We start from the raw sequence: 25610 nt of genomic DNA on the forward strand, positions 1-25610 counted from the left end.
CTACTTTAAAGAGTCCTCTCCTGCTGATGTTCAGGTGTATATCAGTATGTAGTGTCTCTACATTAAAGAGTCCTCTCCTGCTGATGTTCAGGTGTATATCAGTATGTAGTGTCTCTACTTTAAAGAGTCCTCTCCTGCTAATGTTCAGGTGTATATCAGTATGTAGTGTCTCTACTTTAAAGAGTCCTCTCCTGCTGATGATCAGGTGTATATCAGTATGTAGTGTCTCTACTTTAAAGAGTCCTCTCCTGCTGATGTTCAGGTGTATATCAGTATGTAGTGTCTCTACTTTAAAGAGTCCTCTCCTGCTGATGTTCAGGTGTATATCAGTATGTAGTGTCTCTACTTTAAAGAGTCCTCTCCTGCTGATGTTCAGGTGTATATCAGTATGTAGTGTCTCTACTTTAAAGAGTCCTCTCCTGCTGATGTTCAGGTGTATATCAGTATGTAGTGTCTCTACTTTAAAGAGTCCTCTCATGCTGATGTGCAGGTGTATATCAGTATGTAGTGTCTCTACTTTAAAGAGTCCTCTCCTGCTGATGTTCAGGTGTATATCAGTATGTAGTGTCTCTACTTAAAGAGTCCTCTCCAGCTGATGTTCAGGTGTATATCAGTATGTAGTCTCTCTACTTTAAAGAGTCCTCTCCTGCTGATGTTCAGGTGTATATCAGTATGTAGTGTCTCTACTTTAAAGAGTCCTCTCCTGCTGATGTTCAGGTGTATATCAGTATGTAGTGTCTCTACTTTAAAGAGTCCTCTCCTGCTGATGTTCAGGTGTATATCAGTATGTAGTGTCTCTACTTTAAAGAGTCCTCTCCTGCTGATGTTCAGGTGTATATCAGTATGTAGTGTCTCTACTTTAAAGAGTCCTCTCCTGCTGATGTTCAGGTGTATATCAGTATGTAGTGTCTCTACTTTAAAGAGTCCTCCTGCTTATGTTCAGGTGTATATCAGTATGTAGTGTCTCTACTTTAAAGAGTCCTCTCCTGCTGATGTTCAGGTGTATATCAGTATGTAGTGTCTCTACTTTAAAGAGTCCTCTCCTGCTGATGTTCAGGTGTATATCAGTATGTAGTGTCTCTACTTTAAAGAGTCCTCTCCTGCTAATGTTCAGGTGTATATCAGTATGTAGTGTCTCTACTTTAAAGAGTCCTCTCATGCTGATGTGCAGGTGTATATCAGTATGTAGTGTCTCTACTTGAAAGAGTCCTCTCCTGCTGATGTTCAGGTGTATATCAGTATGTAGTGTCTCTACTTTAAAGAGTCCTCTCCAGCTGATGTTCAGGTGTATATCAGTATGTAGTCTCTCTACTTTAAAGAGTCCTCTCCTGCTGATGTTCAGGTGTATATCAGTATGTAGTGTCTCTACTTTAAAGAGTCCTCTCCTGCTGATGTTCAGGTGTATATCAGTATGTAGTGTCTCTACTTTAAAGAGTCCTCTCCTGCTGATGTTCAGGTGTATATCAGTATGTAGTGTCTCTACTTTAAAGAGTCCTCTCCTGCTGATGTTCAGGTGTATATCAGTATGTAGTGTCTCTACTTTAAAGAGTCCTCTCCTGCTGATGTTCAGGTGTATATCAGTATGTAGTGTCTCTACTTTAAAGAGTCCTCTCCTGCTGATGTTCAGGTGTATATCAGTATGTAGTGTCTCTACTTTAAAGAGTCCTCTCCTGCTGATGTTCAGGTGTATATCAGTATGTAGTGTCTCTACTTTAAAGAGTCCTCCTGCTTATGTTCAGGTGTATATCAGTATGTAGTGTCTCTACTTTAAAGAGTCCTCTCCTGCTGATGTTCAGGTGTATATCAGTATGTAGTGTCTCTACTTTAAAGAGTCCTCTCCTGCTGATGATCAGGTGTATATCAGTATGTAGTGTCTCTACTTTAAAGAGTCCTCTCCTGCTGATGTTCAGGTGTATATCAGTATGTAGTGTCTCTACTTTAAAGAGTCCTCTCCTGCTGATGTTCAGGTGTATATCAGTATGTAGTGTCTCTACTTTAAAGAGTCCTCTCCTGCTGATGTTCAGGTGTATATCAGTATGTAGTGTCTCTACTTTAAAGAGTCCTCTCATGCTGATGTGCAGGTGTATATCAGTATGTAGTGTCTCTACTTTAAAGAGTCCTCTCCTGCTGATGTTCAGGTGTATATCAGTATGTAGTGTCTCTACTTTAAAGAGTCCTCTCCAGCTGATGTTCAGGTGTATATCAGTATGTAGTGTCTCTACTTTAAAGAGTCCTCTCCTGCTGATGTTCAGGTGTATATCAGTATGTAGTGTCTCTACTTTAAAGAGTCCTCTCCTGCTGATGTTCAGGTGTATATCAGTATGTAGTGTCTCTACTTTAAAGAGTCCTCTCCTGCTAATCTTCAGGTCTATATCAGTATGTAGTGTCTCTACTTTAAAGAGTCCTCTCCTGCTGATGATCAGGTGTATATCAGTATGTAGTGTCTCTACTTTAAAGAGTCCTCTCCTGCTGATGTTCAGGTGTATATCAGTATGTAGTGTCTCTACTTTAAAGAGTCCTCTCCTGCTGATGTTCAGGTGTATATCAGTATGTAGTGTCTCTACTTTAAAGAGTCCTCTCCTGCTGATGTTCAGGTGTATATCAGTATGTAGTGTCTCTACTTTAAAGAGTCCTCTCCTGCTGATGTTCAGGTGTATATCAGTATGTAGTGTCTCTACTTTAAAGAGTCCTCTCCTGCTGATGTTCAGGTGCATATCAGTATGTAGTGTCTCTACTTTAAAGAGTCCTCTCCTGCTGATGTTCAGGTGTATATCAGTATGTAGTGTCTCTACTTTAAAGAGTCCTCTCCTGCTGATGTTCAGGTGTATATCAGTATGTAGTGTCTCTACTTTAAAGAGTCCTCTCCAGCTGATGTGCAGGTGTATATCAGTATGTAGTCCCTCTACTTTAAAGAGTCCTCTCCTGCTGATGTTCAGGTGTATATCAGTATGTAGTGTCTCTACTTTAAAGAGTTCTCTCCTGCTGATGTTCAGCTGCTTTAATAGGTAAACTAAATGGTATTTAAAGCTTAAAATAATAAAACATAATGTATATTTAGTGGTTTTGAACAGGATGTTTGTTAAAAAACGGAATTAAAATTGTAGATATAAATATATTTGATCAATTTGAATAATTTTCCCATTTAAAAAAACATGGTATTTAAAAAGGATGAAATTCACACATTTTAATATTTTTGGTTATTTATTTTAATTATGAATCACATATCCTACACTAGTTTAAATATATGTATTATATGTATGTGATATCATGTGTGGAGCAGACTTCCTTAAAGCAGGACAGGACTTCTGTCGTCAGGTAACAACATATCCAATCCAATCCACTTTATTTCTATAGCACATTTTAAAAACAGAGTGTTTGCCAAAGTGCTTCACAACGAACATAACATTATAACAAAATATCATATCATAAGAATAGTTAAAAGGCACACATACGAATAGATATTCGTAATAGCGCGGTGGTCTCGCGCTGACGGCTGCTGGCCTAGCAGCACGAGCAACATCCACACCATCGGAGGACGGGGGGCCCGCACCGAAGGCTAAAGGCATAGCAGCGAAGATCCATGCATCATCGGCTGGCTTCAGACGAGGCCGGCTAGCTGAACAGCTCTGCCGGAGGATCTCTGTGGGCCCGCGCCGGCGGCTGCTGGCCTAGCAGCTGGACCAACATCCACACCATCGGAGGACTGCGGGACCGCGCCGATGACTAGCAGCCTAGCGGCAGAGATCCATAAACCATCAGCTAGCTCTGACTGCTCCACTATCAACAACGGCACCGAGGTAAAGCCTAGAAATCCAGTAGTTAAAAAACACCGTTACACAAAAATGGTGCAAGCCGAAGGGACTATTCAGTGGACATTTACATTTCCGCAGCATCTGCAATAAACATGAACAGCTAGAACATCTCCTCCTTGAGTCCAATATTTCTTTATTTGGGAATATCTGAATCTTGGCTAAAACAGTCGTCACCATCCACTCTTGTATGTCAGGATATAATGTGTTTAGGAAGGACAGACTGAAGGGAAAAGGAGGGGGTGTGTTGCTTTATGTGAGGAATACCTTTACTTGTAGGGAAATTGCACTCCCAGCTAATATTGAGTTTGATTGTGTTGGTGTGGAAATCACACTTTCTGAGGAAATGTCCCTCACCATGATTTGCCTGTATCGACAACCCACCGCTAAGGTGGATTTCTATGACCAGGTCAAACTCCTGCTGAATTCCTGTGACTCCAACAAAGAGCTAATTATTGTAGGAGACTTTAATATCAACTGGAATGACAAACAAAATAGAAAGAACTTAAAATGGATCACGGATAAACACAACTTAATACAACTAATGGATCAACCGACTAGAATAACCAAAACCTCCAAGACTATTATAGATTTATTATTTACTAACAAAGCTGACAGAATAGTTAAAACCTACAACTTCCTGACTGGTCTTTCTGACCATAATCTTGTTCTTTTTGCCAGGAAACTCACCAAAAAAAGGTTCATGGCCACACCTAAAACCCCTGCCTTGGGTTCACGCTTCATCCCCAAAAACCTGCAACAACGTTTTATGGAGGCAGTGAAAATGATTAATTGGGGGGACACTCTGTCCTCTGAAGACATTGGTGAAAACAGTAATCTGTTTATATCTAAAATTAATGACACAATGTCTTCCTTCTCAAGGAGAGGGTCAGTTAGGGACAGGAAGGAACGTCATCTTCCCTGGCTGAATCTACAGTGCAGGAATTTAATGAAATCCAGAGGCCAACTATTAAAGCAGAGCATGAAATACGAAATGTATAATGTGTGTAAAGAAATCCCAGAGTACATATTAATAATGAAACACAGATTGTTCGATCACAGTATGTGTAAATACATTTTATTTAAAATAAAGACATATATTTATATATATATATATATATATATATATATATATATATATATATATATATATATGTATACACATAACAAATATTTGTATTTTCTATTTCAGGGTCAACGCCAGTTTATTAAAACAAATGATACACTATATGACATGTACCTCTGAACTGTAGAGGAGAAGAAGTACACAGTAGCATAACATGGAAATACTCAGGTAAAGTACAAGTACCTCAACTTTGTACACAGTTACTGTACAGCTCTGGTAGTTCTACCACTACTCCTACATAACTGATATCCCTGTGTGAGCACAGAGCAGCTCAGAAGCCTCCAGAAGCCCTGAGAGACAGCTTTATCGTCTGAGAGACAGCGAGTAAACAAAGAAAACAACAACAGTGAATGGAGGTGAATCAGAAGCTCAAGCTAGCTGTATCTCCTGGACTTTGACTCTGCTCGCTGAGTTTCTGGCTTTAAAACAGAAGCGGTTCTTTGAGGAACACGCGTAGAAACACTCACCTTCACAGCTCCCGAGGCTTCTCGGTCATCGAGCCCTCTGTAGCCCTCCTTAGCCCTCTTTAGCTCGGGTTCAAAAGAGCTAATCCGTTTAGCTCGTTTTTTCCTGATGAGATTTAGCCACGCCCACTTCCGCATTAGCGTAACTCTGCGTGATTGCGTCATTAAGGTAAACGTTGCTTTTCCTTCTTTCACGTGTTATTTTACACTAAGATAATTCCACTGGATTGTGTCGGTGTCGCTCACACGAAGCACATGTCATCAATATGTATTTCTAAAGATGTGTTATCTTTCTAGTGATCTCAATAAGCTTCCTAATAGAATTGATTATATATCATATTTTTAAATTATTCCTTTTCCTTGTTTCTTAGTTTGTCTTCGTCTAGAACAGGGGTCTCAAACTCAAGGCCCGGGGGCCAAATCCGGCCCGCAATTTCATTTTATGTGGCTTCGCAAGAGCTTGCAAAGAATATAATACGTTTAATATACGGTTACATGCCACTTTACAGAAGCAGGTTGCCCATAAACTACATGTCCCACAATGCATCTCGTTTTGTGACATGCGCACTGAAGAGACTTATTTGCCCTGGACTTCTGCTTTCAGACGTAGTTAATTACTAAATTATTATCCTATCCGATAATAATCCAATTCAGAGGCAATAATGTAATATAATACATTATTTTATATATATATTATATATTTATATAGTTACAACCGGCCCTTTGAGTGCAACCTTCATGCGAATGTGGCCTGCGATGAAATTGAGTTTGACACCCCTGGTCTAGAATGTCCTCAGTTTGATATTACATTATTTTTAGGATGGTGTTGTTGAAACAGTTGTTCAATAAATGTACTCTTTTGACTTCTACAATTTTGGAGTTTATTTTACATGACATGTTACTTGTTAGACACTTTTATCCAAAGCTTAAATACTCAATACTGTGGGCAATCCCCACAGGAGCAATTTGGGGTGAAGTGTCTCACGGACACAATGACATGCTGACTGCAGTGGGGTTTGAACCTGTGACCCCCTGATCCCAACACCAAGGCTCTAACCACTGCGCCACACGCCTCCCAACTATTTCTCAGAATTATTACTTTTTTCTCAGAATTTTGACTTTTTCCCTGAATGTTGACTTTGTTTTAAAGGTCCCATGTCATGCTTTTCCGGTTATTACCCGTCCCCTTGTGTGTTATGAAGGTTTTTATGCATGTAAACGGTCTGCAGAGTCAAAACACCTCAAAGTACACCCTGTAGGGAGTAAAACTCTAACACAGAAAATACCTCCCCAAAACGCCTCGTTGGAGATTTCTCATTTTCCATTGTTTACTTCCTGGGTATCGTGACGTAGGAATGGCCAGTAGCCACGCCCAGAGCTATGGCCGCACCCTCTGCCAGCCTTTCACGAAACAAAGCTTCCCAAACCTTTCAGGATTCATGCCGGATATGTACAGCGTTGGGCACTGAAGAACGATGCTGTTCCTACTTTGTTTGGACCAGCGGGAGATTCGGGTACACAACCTGTAAGTATTCACTGTTGTTTGTGTATTTATGATGTTTAAAACAAACAAGGTATCTACCACGACTGTTTAAATGGGTAAACGTTTTTCTACGTTGAAATGCTCTCCGCAGACCCATGGTCACAGCGTTATAAACCTTTTTCTTACTCAATATCAAGCCACACTTATTGTTTTTACTTCGGCTGTGAGTGTTTGTGTGTGCTCAGGATGAGTTTCGCTTGTTCTTGTGAGGATATACAGTCTGCCTCCTTCTGTTCCCCTTTGTTTTGTGTTTGTTGTTGTCTGTCTGTCTGTGTGTCTCTCTTCCTGGCTGACCTACTTACGATTCCCGCCAACTCACCTCCTCAGCTGCTGCTCATCACTCTGATTCATCTACTCACCTACACCTGCTTATATACCCGGTTTTCGTCATCCAGTATTCACCAGTTTGTCGTTTCACCACGCTGGTAATTCGACTTACGGTACATTTAGCTAGTAGCAAAACCTAACTCTCTGTGTTCCTGCTTATCCTTACCTTTTGTTCTCTCTGTTCAGTATCCGTCTGCCAACTCCTCTGCCTGCCACGTCCAGCCACCTACCCCTCGTCTGTGTTCCTCCGTGCTTCCACGCACACCTGCCCCAGCCTGTTTACTCTCGCCAGCTCTGGATCCCCGGCTCACCTCGCCTGTGTTCCGCCGTGCTTCTCCGCACACCTGCTCCAGCCAGCGCGCTCTCGCCAACTCTGGATCCCCGGCTTCGGACCTCCGCACCTCCTCTGGTGACACACCCTGGCCCTGAGCTTTGTGGATATCCAATCCCTCTTTTGTCTCGATAAAACGGTTTTGGTTAATAAACCTTATTGCCTCATGAACTCTGTCTCCTCTCCATAGTGTTCAGTATTGTGGGTTCACTCCTGTAAGCTCTCGGAGAGCGTAACAGTTCTAGCTGTATCGCCGAGGCTGTCTGCTCCTCCAGCAGTGTGTGTGTCTGTGTGTGTGCGAGCAGTGCTAACTGGGCTAACTAAGTTGCTAGCGTTTCCATATATCAACTCCAATGTTAGCAGATGGCCTTACATACATGTATCTCATAGCTGGAGAATGTCTGCATTCACACACGAAATACTCATAGACAGTATACTCTGGGTGATTTACCGTACGGTCAGTACATTATAGTTGGCGTTCCTGGCGTGTATGCTACATAGCTAAACAAGAAGGCTACCTAGAGCTAGACATGCTAGGGAAAACATTGTTTTCATACCAGCTACAATGAATGACCGAACGTAGCAGACTACCCGTATAAGATTGCAATTGTAAACATGTTCTTGCTAGCCTAGACTAGCTGTTGTTCATAGTAGATTGGCATATTACACTGAACAACTAGCAAACGTAGGTTAGCATATTAGCTGGCAAGCTAACTGTGTTGATTAGATAGATAGATTAGATAGATACACACTCCTACCACAACTACTACTAATGAATCTAAAACAACTACGTTTCTCTAATATTTTGTGATTTGCATTTGATTTCGTCCAGCCAGATCAGGAAACTCCTGGCGTATCTGGCGGACAACACACACACGGGATGACCACTCTGATGCCTCGTCCTAAAAAGCCCCGGCAGCAGCTTGCAAAGCTGCGATAGGCAAGATGCCGAAAACGCCTATAAGGGCCTGAGGAATGGATGATATACAGTGTATATATATATATTTACCAGAGGTGGGAGTAAGTCCTACATGTGCAAGTCATGAGCAAGTCTCAAGTCTTGACCTACAAGTATCAAGCAAGTCCCAAGTCACTGTGGTGAGAGTCAAGCAAGTCAAGTCAAGTCATTGCTCAGGTCAAGTCAAGTCAAGTCAAGTCATACGAAATTCTGATGAATAAGCCCAGTTTCCGCATTTAAATCAGTTAAAAGACAGTGGTTATGAAAATGGATTCAACCCACACTATGATCTTCATTACATACACAGTTAATCATTTGAAATCTAATTTAGACCGATGACAATCATATTAGATTCATATTAACCCCAGAACTGCAGACAATATAGCTAGGACTCAGTCAAAAAGTCTGTTCAAAAAGGCAGAATTTATAGGTAAGAAAATCATATATGGCATTTGCCATTACACATATTTAATTTAAATGTCTGTTAACACTAGAACCGCCAATAGCGTCAGCACCTACATAGATATCATTTTCAAGTCATTTAATTTGTTCCTCTTCATAATTTCCTTATAAACTAAGTAGGACGATTTAAAACTCACTTAATTGGGTTAATTTAGAAATTGCTTCAGTTTATCATCATAACAGATCAAAAAGTTCAGATTCATTTTACAATAAATCAAGGAATGATGCACTTCTACAAACAAAAACAACATAATTAAAAGATTTAAACAAACTACTAAAAGTAGATGAACTACATTATTCAACAGTTTACAGTAACTTCTGATAACACAGGGGAAATAAACGAGGCATCTCTTTTCCTCTCTCTCTCTCCCTCTCCTGACAGCCCGTCAGTATCAGGGTTAGTACAAATGAATCCCTTGGAGGTTCTAGTGTTAATTTACCGTTTTGTCTTCTCTTTGCAATGCTTAATCGATTTGAAACCAAGTCTAACGTAGCTTAAACTTAACGTTAGCTTTCTAGCTAACACAACACATTCACGCACCTTTCTCTGTGGGTTTTTTTGTAGTGACGAATGAAGTTGGATGTTGTGGTGGTCGTGTCACTGATCTTTATGCTGCAGACCCTTCATACCGCTGTTCTCTTCTTATTAGCGTCATCCACAACATAATCCTTGAATCCAAACTTGACTATTTGTGGAGTAACGCTAGCCGCTGCCATGTTAACTGACACTCCTGCCGTCTAGTGGGTTGCCAGGTTTGCGCGCATGGCGCTATAATCACCCAATCACGTTTTCCGAAAAAACTAAACGTAATATCTCACTACAAAAACAAACGCAAATATTTAATTTTAAACAGACAAGTCCTTTCAAGTCATCTGTCTCAAGCTTAAGTCAAGTCTCAAGTCATGAATACCAAGTCAAAGTCAAGTCAAGTCTTTTATCAATGTTAGTCAAGCAAGTCTCAAGTCAAAAAATATGCGACTCGAGTCCGACTCGTCCCACCTCTGATATTTACACATGTTCATTTTGTACATTTCTAAAAATAAAGTTTGATGGAAATACTTAGTAGGCCTATCCTTTCTTCCCTGAATGATTTGCTCCTATAACATATCATTCATATATAGCAAACCATGATTTGATTTCTCATCCAACATTAGTAGTTTATTACAGGTAAAAATAACTTACTCTTCTATAACAACAGTTGTAGGTACAGTTCGGTTAGTGAGCGTATAAAATATACGGCTGTACCGACGCCATTATAAGACTGTTGTTCCGCTGAGAGCGAGCCGAAAAAAGCACTGTTAGACATGGGCGGAGCCTCTCTGGTGATTGACTAATCAGAACAGAGTGGCCGAGCTGACCAATCGGAGCACACTAGGCTCACAGGGAGGGGGGGGCATCTCTGCCGGAGGATCTCTGTGGGCCCGCGCCGGCGGCTGCTGGCCTAGCAGCTGGACCAACATCCACACCATCGGAGGACTGCGGGACCGCGCCGATGGCTAGCAGCCTAGCGGCAGAGATCCATAAACCATCAGCTAGCTCTGACTGCTCCACTATCAACAACGGCACCGAGGTAAAGCCTAGAAATCCAGTAGTTAAAAAACACCGTTACACAAAAATGGTGCAAGCCGAAGGGACTATTCAGTGGACATTTACATTTCCGCAGCATCTGCAATAAACATGAACAGCTAGAACATCTCCTCCTTGAGTCCAATATTTCTTTATTTGGGAATATCTGAATCTTGGCTAAAACAGTCGTCACCATCCACTCTTGTATGTCAGGATATAATGTGTTTAGGAAGGACAGACTGAAGGGAAAAGGAGGGGGTGTGTTGCTTTATGTGAGGAATACCTTTACTTGTAGGGAAATTGCACTCCCAGCTAATATTGAGTTTGATTGTGTTGGTGTGGAAATCACACTTTCTGAGGAAATGTCCCTCACCATGATTTGCCTGTATCGACAACCCACCGCTAAGGTGGATTTCTATGACCAGGTCAAACTCCTGCTGAATTCCTGTGACTCCAACAAAGAGCTAATTATTGTAGGAGACTTTAATATCAACTGGAATGACAAACAAAATAGAAAGAACTTAAAATGGATCACGGATAAACACAACTTAATACAACTAATGGATCAACCGACTAGAATAACCAAAACCTCCAAGACTATTATAGATTTATTATTTACTAACAAAGCTGACAGAATAGTTAAAACCTACAACTTCCTGACTGGTCTTTCTGACCATAATCTTGTTCTTTTTGCCAGGAAACTCACCAAAAAAAGGTTCATGGCCACACCTAAAACCCCTGCCTTGGGTTCACGCTTCATCCCCAAAAACCTGCAACAACGTTTTATGGAGGCAGTGAAAATGATTAATTGGGGGGACACTCTGTCCTCTGAAGACATTGGTGAAAACAGTAATCTGTTTATATCTAAAATGAATGACACAATGTCTTCCTTCTCAAGGAGAGGGTCAGTTAGGGACAGGAAGGAACGTCATCTTCCCTGGCTGAATCTACAGTGCAGGAATTTAATGAAATCCAGAGGCCAACTATTAAAGCAGAGCATGAAATACGAAATGTATAATGTGTGTAAAGAAATCCCAGAGTACATATTAATAATGAAACACAGATTGTTCGATCACAGTATGTGTAAATACATTTTATTTAAAATAAAGACATATATTTATATATATATATATATATATATATATATATATATATATATATAAATATATGTATACACATAACAAATATTTGTATTTTCTATTTCAGGGTCAACGCCAGTTTATTAAAACAAATGATACACTATATGACATGTACCTCTGAACTGTAGAGGAGTAGAAGTACACAGTAGCATAACATGGAAATACTCAGGTAAAGTACAAGTACCTCAACTTTGTACACAGTTACTGTACAGCTCTGGTAGTTCTACCACTACTCCTACATAACTGATATCCCTGTGTGAGCACAGAGCAGCTCAGAAGCCTCCAGAAGCCCTGAGAGACAGCTTTATCGTCTGAGAAACAGCGAGTAAACAAAGAAAACAACAACAGTGAATGGAGGTGAATCAGAAGCTCAAGCTAGCTGTATCTCCTGGACTTTGACTCTGCTCGCTGAGTTTCTGGCTTTAAAACAGAAGCGGTTCTTTGAGGAACACGCGTAGAAACACTCACCTTCACAGCTCCCGAGGCTTCTCGGTCATCGAGCCCTCTGTAGCCCTCCTTAGCCCTCTTTAGCTCGCTTTAGCTCGGGTTCAAAAGAGCTAATCCGTTTAGCTCGTTTTTTCCTGATGAGATTTAGCCACGCCCACTTCCGCATTAGCGTAACTCTGCGTGATTGCGTCATTAAGGTAAACGTTGCTTTTCCTTCTTTCACGTGTTATTTTACACTAAGATAATTCCACTGGATTGTGTCGGTGTCGCTCACACGAAGCACATGTCATCAATATGTATTTCTAAAGATGTGTTATCTTTCTAGTGATCTCAATAAGCTTCCTAATAGAATTGATTATATATCATATTTTTAAATTATTCCTTTTCCTTGTTTCTTAGTTTGTCTTCGTCTAGAACAGGGGTCTCAAACTCAAGGCCCGGGGGCCAAATCCGGCCCGCAATTTCATTTTATGTGGCTTCGCAAGAGCTTGCAAAGAATATAATACGTTTAATATACGGTTACATGCCACTTTACAGAAGCAGGTTGCCCATAAACTACATGTCCCACAATGCATCTCGTTTTGTGACATGCGCACTGAAGAGACTTATTTGCCCTGGACTTCTGCTTTCAGACGTAGTTAATTACTAAATTATTATCCTATCCGATAATAATCCAATTCAGAGGCAATAATGTAATATAATACATTATTTTATATATATATTATATATTTATATAGTTACAACCGGCCCTTTGAGTGCAACCTTCATGCGAATGTGGCCTGCGATGAAATTGAGTTTGACACCCCTGGTCTAGAATGTCCTCAGTTTGATATTACATTATTTTTAGGATGGTGTTGTTGAAACAGTTGTTCAATAAATGTACTCTTTTGACTTCTACAATTTTGGAGTTTATTTTACATGACATGTTACTTGTTAGACACTTTTATCCAAAGCTTACATACTCAATACTGTGGGCAATCCCCACAGGAGCAATTTGGGGTGAAGTGTCTCACGGACACAATGACATGCTGACTGCAGTGGGGTTTGAACCTGTGACCCCCTGATCCCAACACCAAGGCTCTATCCACTGCGCCACACGCCTCCCAACTATTTCTCAGAATTATTACTTTTTTCTCAGAATTTTGACTTTTTCCCTGAATGTTGACTTTGTTTTAAAGGTCCCATGTCATGCTTTTCCGGTTATTACCCGTCCCCTTGTGTGTTATGAAGGTTTTTATGCATGTAAACGGTCTGCAGAGTCAAAACACCTCAAAGTATACCCTGTAGGGAGTAAAACTCTAACACAGAAAATACCTCCCCAAAACGCCTCGTTGGAGATTTCTCATTTTCCATTGTTTACTTCCTGGGTATCGTGACGTAGGAATGGCCAGTAGCCACGCCCAGAGCTATGGCCGCACCCTCTGCCAGCCTTTCACGAAACAAAGCTTCCCAAACCTTTCAGGATTCATGCCGGATATGTACAGCGTTGGGCACTGAAGAACGATGCTGTTCCTACTTTGTTTGGACCAGCGGGAGATTCGGGTACACAACCTGTAAGTATTCACTGTTGTTTGTGTATTTATGATGTTTAAAACAAACAAGGTATCTACCACGACTGTTTAAATGGGTAAACGTTTTTCTACGTTGAAATGCTCTCCGCAGACCCATGCTCACAGCGTTATAAACCTTTTTCTTACTCAATATCAAGCCACACTTATTGTTTTTACTTCGGCTGTGAGTGTTTGTGTGTGCTCAGGATGAGTTTCGCTTGTTCTTGTGAGGATATACAGTCTGCCTCCTTCTGTTCCCCTTTGTTTTGTGTTTGTTGTTGTCTGTCTGTCTGTGTGTCTCTCTTCCTGGCTGACCTACTTACGATTCCCGCCAACTCACCTCCTCAGCTGCTGCTCATCACTCTGATTCATCTACTCACCTACACCTGCTTATATAACCGGTTTTCGTCATCCAGTATTCACCAGTTTGTCGTTTCACCACGCTGGTAATTCGACTTACGGTACATTTAGCTAGTAGCAAAACCTAACTCTCTGTGTTCCTGCTTATCCTTACCTTTTGTTCTCTCTGTTCAGTATCCGTCTGCCAACTCCTCTGCCTGCCACGTCCAGCCACCTACCCCTCGTCTGTGTTCCTCCGTGCTTCCACGCACACCTGCCCCAGCCTGTTTACTCTCGCCAGCTCTGGATCCCCGGCTCACCTCGCCTGTGTTCCGCCGTGCTTCTCCGCACACCTGCTCCAGCCAGCGCGCTCTCGCCAACTCTGGATCCCCGGCTTCGGACCTCCGCACCTCCTCTGGTGACACACCCTGGCCCTGAGCTTTGTGGATATCCAATCCCTCTTTTGTCTCGATAAAACGGTTTTGGTTAATAAACCTTATTGCCTCATGAACTCTGTCTCCTCTCCATAGTGTTCAGTATTGTGGGTTCACTCCTGTAAGCTCTCGGAGAGCGTAACAGTTCTAGCTGTATCGCCGAGGCTGTCTGCTCCTCCAGCAGTGTGTGTGTCTGTGTGTGTGCGAGCAGTGCTAACTGGGCTAACTAAGTTTGCTAGCGTTTCCATATATCAACTCCAATGTTAGCAGATGGCCTTACATACATGTATCTCATAGCTGGAGAATGTCTGCATTCACACACGAAATACTCATAGACAGTATACTCTGGGTGATTTACCGTACGGTCAGTACATTATAGTTGGCGTTCCTGGCGTGTATGCTACATAGCTAAACAAGAAGGCTACCTAGAGCTAGACATGCTAGGGAAAACATTGTTTTCATACCAGCTACAATGAATGACCGAACGTAGCAGACTACCCGTATAAGATTGCAATTGTAAACATGTTCTTGCTAGCCTAGACTAGCTGTTGTTCATAGTAGATTGGCATATTACACTGAACAACTAGCAAACGTAGGTTAGCATATTAGCTGGCAAGCTAACTGTGTTGATTAGATAGATAGATTAGATAGATACACACTCCTACCACAACTACTACTAATGAATCTAAAACAACTACGTTTCTCTAATATTTTGTGATTTGCATTTGATTTCGTCCAGCCAGATCAGGAAACTCCTGGCGTATCTGGCGGACAACACACACACGGGATGACCACTCTGATGCCTCGTCCTAAAAAGCCCCGGCAGCAGCTTGCAAAGCTGCGATAGGCAAGATGCCGAAAACGCCTATAAGGGCCTGAGGAATGGATGATATACAGTGTATATATATATTTACCAGAGGTGGGAGTAAGTCCTACATGTGCAAGTCATGAGCAAGTCTCAAGTCTTGACCTACAAGTATCAAGCAAGTCCCAAGTCACTGTGGTGAGAGTCAAGCAAGTCAAGTCAAGTCATTGCTCAGGTCAAGTCAAGTCAAGTCAAGTCATACGAAATTCTGATGAATAAGCCCAGTTTCCGCATTTAAATCAGTTAAAGACAGTGGTTATGAAAATGGATTCAACCCACACTATGATCTTCATTACATACACAGTTAATCATTTGAAATCTAATTTAGACCGATGACAATCATATTAGATTCATATTAACCCCAGAACTGCAGACAATATAGCTAGGACTCAGTCAAAAAGTCTGTTCAAAAAGGCAGAATTTATAGGTAAGAAAATCATATATGGCATTTGCCATTACACATATTTAATTTAAATGTCTGTTAACACTAGAACCGCCAACAGCGTCAGCACCTACATAGATATCATTTTCAAGTCATTTAATTTGTTCCTCTTCATAATTTCCTTATAAACTAAGTAGGACGATTTAAAACTCACTTAATTGGGTTAATTTAGAAATTGCTTCAGTTTATCATCATAACAGATCAAAAAGTTCAGATTCATTTTACAATAAATCAAGGAATGATGCACTTCTACAACTAAAAACAACATAATTAAAAGATTAAACAAACTACTAAAGTAGATGAACTACATTATTCAACAGTTTACAGTAACTTCTGATAATAACACGGGGAAATAAACGAGGCATCTTCTTTTCCCTCTCTCTCGTCTCTCTCGTCTCTCTCGTCTCTCTCATCTCTCTCTCTCTCTCTCTCTCTCTCTCTCTCTCTCTTCTCTCTAGTCTCTCTCTTCTCTCTCTCTCTCTCTCTCTCTCTCTCTCTCTCTCTCTCTCTCTCTCTCTCCTGACAGCCCGTCAGTATCAGGGTTAGTACAAATGAATCCCTTGGCGGTTCTTGTGTTCATTTACCGTTTTGTCTTCTCTTTGCAATGCTTAATCGATTTGAAACCAAGTCTAACGTAGCTTAAACTTAACGTTAGCTTTCTAGCTAACACAACACATTCACGCACCTTTCTCTGTGGGTTTTTTTGTAGTGACGAATGAAGTTGGATGTTGTGGTGGTCGTGTCACTGATCTTTATGCTGCAGACCCTGCATACCGCTGTTCTCTTCTTATTAGCGTCATCCACAACATAATCCTTGAATCCAAACTTGACTATTTGTGGAGTAACGCTAGCCGCTGCCATGTTAACTGACACTCCTGCCGTCTAGTGGGTTGCCAGGTTTGCGCGCATGGCGCTATAATCACCCAATCACGTTTTCCGAAAAAACTAAACGTAATATCTCACTACAAAAACAAACGCAAATATTTAATTTTAAACAGACAAGTCCTTTCAAGTCATCTGTCTCAAGCTTAAGTCAAGTCTCAAGTCATGAATACCAAGTCAAAGTCAAGTCAAGTCTTTTATCAATGTTAGTCAAGCAAGTCTCAAGTCAAAAAATATGCGACTCGAGTCCGACTCGTCCCACCTCTGATATTTACACATGTTCATTTTGTACATTTCTAAAAATAAAGTTTGATGGAAATACTTAGTAGGCCTATCCTTTCTTCCCTGAATGATTTGCTCCTATAACATATCATTCATATATAGCAAACCATGATTTGATTTCTCATCCAACATTAGTAGTTTATTACAGGTAAAAATAACTTACTCTTCTATAACAACAGTTGTAGGTACAGTTCGGTTAGTGAGCGTATAAAATATACGGCTGTACCGACGCCATTATAAGACTGTTGTTCCGCTGAGAGCGAGCCGAAAAAAGCACTGTTAGACATGGGCGGAGCCTCTCTGGTGATTGACTAATCAGAACAGAGTGGCCGAGCTGACCAATCGGAGCACACTAGGCTCACAGGGAGGGGGGGGCATCTCTGCCGGAGGATCTCTGTGGGCCCGCGCCGGCGGCTGCTGGCCTAGCAGCTGGACCAACATCCACACCATCGGAGGACTGCGGGACCGCGCCGATGGCTAGCAGCCTAGCGGCAGAGATCCATAAACCATCAGCTAGCTCTGACTGCTCCACTATCAACAACGGCACCGAGGTAAAGCCTAGAAATCCAGTAGTTAAAAAACACCGTTACACAAAAAGGGTTAGGGTTACAGGGAGGGGGGGGCAGAGAGCTCCAACGAGCCGTTTAGGACAGAGAGTGAATACACATACTTTACAGAGATGCTGTATGCGAAACCAATGTGAGTTTGGAAAATTGCACAGTATAAATCTATTTTAGTAGACCTCAACAATGTAATTATGATCAGTGGAAATGGCCATGACATGGGACTTTTAAAAAAATGTCTCAGAATTGTGACTTTTTCCTCAGAATGTGGACAGGTGCAAACAGAAGGCAAGAATTGACAGGACAAGTAATAAAGTAAAGTACACCAGGGCTTTTTATATAAATCAATTTTTTAACCTGTTAAGCCCTGAGCCTGTTTTTCAGGTCTCAGGCTCGAAAATGACATTCCCAGAACAAATGACCATATCTTCCCTTCTAAAAGGGTTAAATTAATAATCTTTTTTCTCAAAGTAATGATAAACCTGTGAGTTGGATGTAGAAAAGTCAGAATCAATATAGATGTTTTTTATTTTAAAGACAATTCAGATTTTACATAGTAAAAAACTGTAAATTATAGTGTCCGTCCAAAAATGCTTTTTTACTTATAGTGAAAACCACCCTTGGATGATGGTAAGGTAGACTAAAAGCTTTAGGAATCCAAAATACAACATATAATAAGTACCCTGTATCAAGATTGATGCAAAACAAGTGACATTTGATCTTTTTAGAGAGGTTTAGCAAAAAGAAACCACTTCTGGGGTCATTTGGGTGGATTTTCCATATCTCTGGCCCCCCTTGCTCGATTTTGATGGTTGACACCTCTTTCTGACCGTTAGAGCCAATAGAATCGAAGGGGGAGTCCCCCACACACACACATTGTGAAACAAAAAGGTGGGGGCTTTGCGCATGTAATATTGCATTAGAGTGAAGCTACACTCTAGCTCTGATATCTAGAAACGTAAAAGCATGGATTATCCGTCTGTTTGCTCATGGATTATCAGAAATCATTTCAAAGGGACACACACACATTAGATTAACCTATGGATTAACTTCAGCAGCGTTTTTATCATTTTAATGCCATTGAAGACCACTTTGGAGAGACTACAGAGCCAAGGTAAAAATGTTAGCATTTTTAGCTACCTAGCGCCACATGTTTTGATGTCCGTTTTTGCTTATAACGTCGCGATTTCGTATAATTCAGTGATAATGAGGGTGTCCATTGATTTTGTGTCACCTCACGATGTGAATCGATGTGTTGGATGTGGAGAAGAGATAATAATAAGGTTTTGTGAGTGATTTTCGGTGCAGTAAGGTGTTAGCATTTTTCGCTCGTTGCTAATTCAGAGGCTCAGTGTTAGCATTGTGGGTTTTCTTTAAAAAAAAAAAAAAAAAAGATCAGTTAGATGAGTTTCTTCCCGTTACATGGATATAAAACATTCATAGTTTATTAAATGAACATGCCCTCAGACACTGTTTCCTGCAAGATGTTGCGGCAGTACCCCGGTACCGGGGTCTCTCGGGCTTAACAGGTTAATAATTGTGCTTTACAGTTTACAGGATGTGCTTATCTAAACTCTGATTAATTTATTCTGCTTTATTAACGTCCTGCTCTTCATCTCTCTCCAGTGGGGACGGGTCTTCAGGCCAAAATCTGCGAACAGTCGCCTCGGCTAACGGGAAGTCATCAAACTCGACTGGAACGTGGATAAGTTTTTCTCCTTTGCAGAACTTCAGTTTCTCTCTCAGTCGGAGCGGATCGAACTCCAGCAGCTGAAACAGGAAGAGCTCAGTTCAGATTCAGCAACATGGACCATTAACTCCAACTCCCATGAGCCTCTGGGAACACGTATATATATCTATATATAGATACTGTATACAACATTTCCACAACATTTTCACACATTTCTATTTCAAAATGTATGTGACATTTTTTCAATTTCTTTAAAAAAAATATTCAACATTTATCATTCAGAAATAAATAACATTTCATAAATCACCTTGTCCTCCACATGCAGAGCGATGCCCACATTATCCCAGACATAGTGCTCATGAGGGCTGCAGGGCCGAGCCTCCATCAGCTGAGTCTCATCGTTCCGGAACAACTCGAATCTGACAGAGAGACAGGAAGTCAATCCATAACGCATTTTTCCCATGTTTACTTGTCTCTTCATTTACGGCCCTTCTTTTCCTGTCTTTTCCTTGTTGTCCCTCCCAGGTTACCTGTAATTGTTGTTTTCTCACCTGTGAGTTTCACACATGGCCTCAGGCCTCCAGATGAAGCGGCCATCTCTGTAACAGCAGACAGCGTTTGGGTCGTCGGACAGAAGAGGATATTCTGAGAACTGCTCCTGATTGGCCGGACTGTGGACCAGCACCACGTACATCACTTCCTGTTTGTACAGGTGGGTCTCATACACCCGCATGAGGGGCTGCTCACCGCCGCAAAACTGGAGAGAGAAGAAGAGCTTTTACACAGAATCACAGAATCATGTGGAAATGTCGTTTAACAAAATGATGAACTTAAATTTGTGGAATAGCATTATGAGTCCTAAACCCTGACATGAGTCAGCATTATGAGTCCTAAACCCTGACATGAGTCAGCATTATGAGTCCTGAACCCTGACATGAGCCAGCATTATGAGTCCTAAACCCTGACATGAGTCAGCATTATGAGTCCTAAACCCTGACATGAGTCAGCATTATGAGTCCTAAACCCTGACATGAGTCAGCATTATGAGTCCTAAACCCTGACATGAGTCAGCATTATGAGTCCTACACCTCAGTACCTGCCGACTGTAGGCCTCCAGCAGCTCCTGAAGGGGGAAGGTGAAGCGGTACGATCCCAGCCTGGAGATCTTCTTGAAGGCCAGCGAAGAGGCAAACTTCCCCAGGAAGCTCTGCTGATCCTGGACCTGCTGCTCTGTTCGGTCCGGGTATGTTTCCTGGAGGAGGCGCTGCTCAGCTGATCTGAGTTCCTCCCTCCCCACCGACAGACCCCACCACACCAGGTCTTCTCTCCACGGGTTCCTGAAGCCTCTGAACAGCTTGATGCCGATCAAACCCTTTCTGTCGGTGTCGTGTTTCAGATGGCTCACATGGATCTCTGGTCGTGGGTATTCTGGGATTTTGTCATTTTTAAAGACATAATTGTTTTCTAAGCCCTGAGCTCTGTCTCTCAGGTCGTCCAGGTTCAGATGCTCCTTCTGAACAACGCTTAACAAACATCCTCTCCTGTTCCTTCCAGCCTCCATGATCAGCTGGCTCTCCTCCTCTGAGGATCTATTACAGCTGACAGAGTACAGCTAGAGACTGAATAATCCACCTGCCACCACGCCCTGTAGGGAAATATAAATAATATGCGTCATCATGAGATGCAGGGAGCGGTCTAACAGGTTTACAGACTCTTCAATTCCTGTTTCAGTGCTTTCAGGAAATCCTCCGTGCAGTTTTTATATTTTACTGCCCAGAGAAAGTCAAACACACTCTGAACCAAATCCTACATAAATGAATCCAAAGCTTTGGAAGAAAATACATCAAACACACACTACACAACACACACTACACAACACACACTACACAACACACGACACACTACAAGACACACTACACAACGCACACTACACAACACACACTACACAACACAACACACACTACACAACACAACACACACTACACAACACAAGACACACTACACAACGCACACTACACAACACACACTACACAACACACACTACACAACACAACACACACTACACAACACAAGACACACTACACAACACACACTACACAACACACACTACACAACACAACGCACACTACACAACACACACTACACAACACACACTACACAACACAACACACACTACACAACACAATACACACTACACACTACACAACACAACACTACACAACACAACACAACACACACTACACAACACAAGACACACTACACAACACACACTACACAACACAACACAACACTACACAACACAACACACACTACACAACACAACACACACTACACAACACCACACAACACACACTACACAACACACACTACACAACACACACCTCACAGTGCTACCATTCATCATTGACAGATTACTGCCGTGCACACATCGTATTAATACAGTGTAGTGTAAGTAACGCTGCTGCTCGAGTCCTCACTAGCACTGAGGGTGCGTCTCACTTCTCTTATTTCTCATCTCCTTGCTCCTTGGTCTCGGTCTCACCGGAAGTTGATTTGTCTGCGCCATCTTGAGTAGCGTCCCAGTGGCCTTATTTGTGCCGGAGGACCGAGGACCGAGGAGCGATAACGGAGGAGCGATAATCGAGGAACTACCATACCATCCTCCGGTGAAATCCTCAGACACTCGCCCCGCCCCCTTACTGTGTATCGCTCACTGATTGGACGATGCAGCGCATGCACTGATCTGGCTGCTTTCAGACGATCAGCTGTGCGGCGTCATCACAAATGGACGTCGCTTCACGTGACACTCCGGAGGAAACGATGTCCCATTGCTCTTAACACTCATTTCCTTGCGTCTCTCCATGCACTCTAACTTTTATTCATGCATTTTTTCTTTTCATGTTTATTTTCTTATCTTTGCTTTTCAATGACTGATTTTAAATGCCATTTTTTTAATGTCTTTCATTTTTGTAAAGCACTTTGAATTGCCTTGTGTTGAAAGGTGCTATATAAATAAACTTGTCTTGCCTTGCCTTGTACTATTACTGTAACAGAGTAATTATACAGTGTAGTATTAGTCCAGCATTAGCAGCCATGGTTCCGGCTCCAGTTCTGTCTCCTGTTTCAGCCCAGTACCCGGGCCATTCAATTCTTGTTGTTGGTCCGGCCCACTCCAGCCCCCAGCGTCCTGTAGGCGGTCCCGCCAACTCCATTTCCTGTTCCGTTGGGGGTCCTGCCAACTCCTTTTCCTGTTTCATTGGGGGTCTTGCCAACTCCTTTTCCTGTTTCGTTGGGGGTCCTGCCAACTACTTTTCCTGTTTCGTTGGGGGTCCTGCCAACTACTTTTCCTGTTTCGTTGGGGGTCCTGCCAACTCCTTTTCCTGTTTCGTTGGGGGTCCCGCCAACTCCATGTCCTGTTCTCTCGGGGGTCCTGCCAACTCCGTGTCCCGTTCCGTCGGGGGTCCTGCCAACTCAATGTACTCCTCCGTTGGGGGTCCTGCCAACTCCATGTCCTGTTCGGTCGGGGGTTCCGCCAACACCTGTTCCGTCCCTGCTGGACATCTCTGACTTTGTTTCAAGGGACGTCTGGAATCCGTCCCTTGAGGGGGGGTTATGTCATGATTTTAGTTTTGTGTGTATTGTTTCCTGTTTTTTAATTATGTTCTCCCTGTGTTTACCCTCCTGTCTGATCGTCTGTTTGTGCCTCCCCTCTCCACCTGTGTCTCACCTCCCCTCTCCACCTGTGTCTCACCTCCCCTCTCCACCTGTGTCTCTCCTCCCCTCTCCACCTGTGTCTCACCTCCCCTCTCCAGCTGTGTCTCACCTCCCCTGTCCAGCTGTGTCTTGTCTTGTGATTACCTTTGTGTATTTAGTCTTGCTTTCCTTTGTGTTTCCTGTCAGTTCGTCGTCTTTCTCGTCCCCTTCATGTTTGTCCCTGAAGTATTTTGGTCCTGATCCGTCTCGTGCTCCCCGGTTTGGTGTTAAGTAGTTCCTTGTTTTTCTTTTCTGATTATTGATATAAGTGTGAATAATGTGATCTAATGAAATCAAAATGTTCCTGTTAGATATTTCCCCAAAGTGTCCTGGCCAGATTTGGACCCTTGGTTTGGTGTTTCCTGATCATCCTGAATGCTACGGCTAACTAAAGAAATGCAATAATAAACTTAACTTGAACTCAAACTGCCGCTGGGCCCAGAAAGCAAATGTTACGCAGGGAATAAAGTCCAATGTCCAGGCAGAAGATCCTTTCATCCGTTTATTGTAGTATTCCAATCAAAGCATAGAGAACTACTGAAACTAATAATAATTAAAGCTGCAAGCAGCGTTGAGCGGGTCTTCGACGCTCCGCAGGCTGTTGTCCGCACGTCGAGGTGTGTGTGTAGGTGTCTCGAGGACTCGGCCGTTGGCAAACGTGGGAAGTTTCAGGCCGATCGGACAATGTATTTAGGAGTTACAGCAGTATCATAAACATTGTGTTTGATGGCGAGTGATCTGTCGCCATGGCAACGGAATTTGATGACACCCCATAATACGCCTAGATGTGTTGAGGGCTGCATCGTTATCAAACCTGTGAAGTTTTGGGCCGTTTGGAGCATGTTAACTGGAGTTATGAGAAAACCGTGTTTCACGGCGACCATTTTGTTACCATAGCAACGACATTTGACGAAATCTCAAAACTGACACATATATGTCTCGAGGGCTTGACCGTTAGCACACATGTGAAATTTCAACACTTTTTTACCATTTACACAGGACTTAAAGCAATATCGTGCTTAACGGCGAGGGATGCGTTGCCATGGCAACAGCTTTTGAGGAAAACTCACTATTGTCATATTGAGGTGTTGAGGGCCGGACCATTAACTGTCATCTGAAGTCTGGTGCAGTTTGGACCATTTTCCATCGAGTTATGACAACATTGTGTTTCATGGCGAGGGATCTGTCGCCATGGCAACGGCATATGATGACATCCCATAATTGGCGTAGAGCTGTTGAGGGCCGGACCATTAACTGTCATCTGAAGTCTGGTGCAGTTTGGACCATTTTCCATTGAGTTAAGACGACACCGTGTGTCATGGCGAGGGATCTGTCGCCATGGCAACGGCATATGATGACATCCCATAATTGGCGTTGAGCTGTTGAGGGCCGGACCATTAACTGTCATCTGAAGTCTGGTGCAGTTTGGACCATTTTCCATTGAGTTAAGACAACACCGTGTGTCATGGCGAGGGATCTGTCGCCATGGCAACGGCATATGATGACATCCCATAATTGGCGTTGAGCTGTTGAGGGCCGGACCATTAACTGTCATCTGAAGTGTGGTGCAGTTTGGACCATTTTCCATTGACTTAAGACAACATTGTGATGTATGGCGAGGGATGCGTTGCCATGGAAACGGCATATGATGACATCCCATAATTGGCGTAGAGCTGTTGAGGCATGGACCGGTGATATAAAAGTGAAGATTGGGGGACGATGGGACCGTGTCCATTGGAGTTACAGCGACACCGTGTTTTATGGCGAGGGATGTGTTGCCATGGAAACGGCATATGATTACATCCCATAATTGGCGTATAGCTGTTGAGGGCCAGACCATTAGCCATCATCTGAAGTCTGGTGCAGTTTGGACCATTTTCCATTGACTTAAGACAACATTGTGTTTTATGGCGAGGGATGCGTTGCCATGGAAACGGCATATGATGACATCCCATAATTGGCGTTGAGCTGTTGAGGGCCGGACCATTAACTGTCATCTGAAGTCTGGTGCAGTTTGGACCATTTTCCATTGAGTTAAGACAACACCGTGTGTCATGGCGAGGGATCTGTCGCCATGGCAACGGCATATGATGACATCCCATAATTGGCGTTGAGCTGTTGAGGGCCGGACCATTAACTGTCATCTGAAGTGTGGTGCAGTTTGGACCATTTTCCATTGACTTAAGACAACATTGTGATGTATGGCGAGGGATGCGTTGCCATGGAAACGGCATATGATGACATCCCATAATTGGCGTAGAGCTGTTGAGGCATGGACCGGTGATATAAAAGTGAAGATTGGGGGACGATGGGACCGTGTCCATTGGAGTTACAGCGACACCGTGTTTTATGGCGAGGGATGTGTTGCCATGGAAACGGCATATGATTACATCCCATAATTGGCGTATAGCTGTTGAGGGCCAGACCATTAGCCATCATCTGAAGTCTGGTGCAGTTTGGACCATTTTCCATTGACTTAAGACAACATTGTGTTTTATGGCGAGGGATGCGTTGCCATGGAAACGGCATATGATGACATCCCATAATTGGCGTAGAGCTGTTGAGGGCCGGACCATTAACTGTCATCTGAAGTCTGGTGCAGTTTGGACCATTTTCCATTGAGTTAAGACAACACCG

General features: G+C 42.6%; 1 protein-coding gene across 1 annotated transcript in view; it reads right to left on the reverse strand.

Annotated features, from left to right (window-relative positions):
• LOC117488213 overlaps positions 1-25610 on the reverse strand; it is a 37174-nt gene that overhangs the window by 6948 nt on the left and 4616 nt on the right. Inside the window, exons 2-4 of the mRNA XM_034137014.1 lie at positions 20317-20865; positions 19772-19977; positions 19528-19639 (exon numbers count right to left, since the gene is read on the reverse strand). Of these exons, the coding sequence (XP_033992905.1) occupies positions 19528-19639; positions 19772-19977; positions 20317-20781 (783 nt within the window). The 5' untranslated portion in view covers positions 20782-20865. The remainder of the gene's footprint in view (positions 1-19527; positions 19640-19771; positions 19978-20316; positions 20866-25610) is intronic.

The sequence above is a fragment of the Trematomus bernacchii genome, unplaced genomic scaffold, assembly GCF_902827165.1.
Source record: "Trematomus bernacchii unplaced genomic scaffold, fTreBer1.1, whole genome shotgun sequence".
NCBI lineage: Eukaryota > Metazoa > Chordata > Actinopteri > Perciformes > Nototheniidae > Trematomus > Trematomus bernacchii.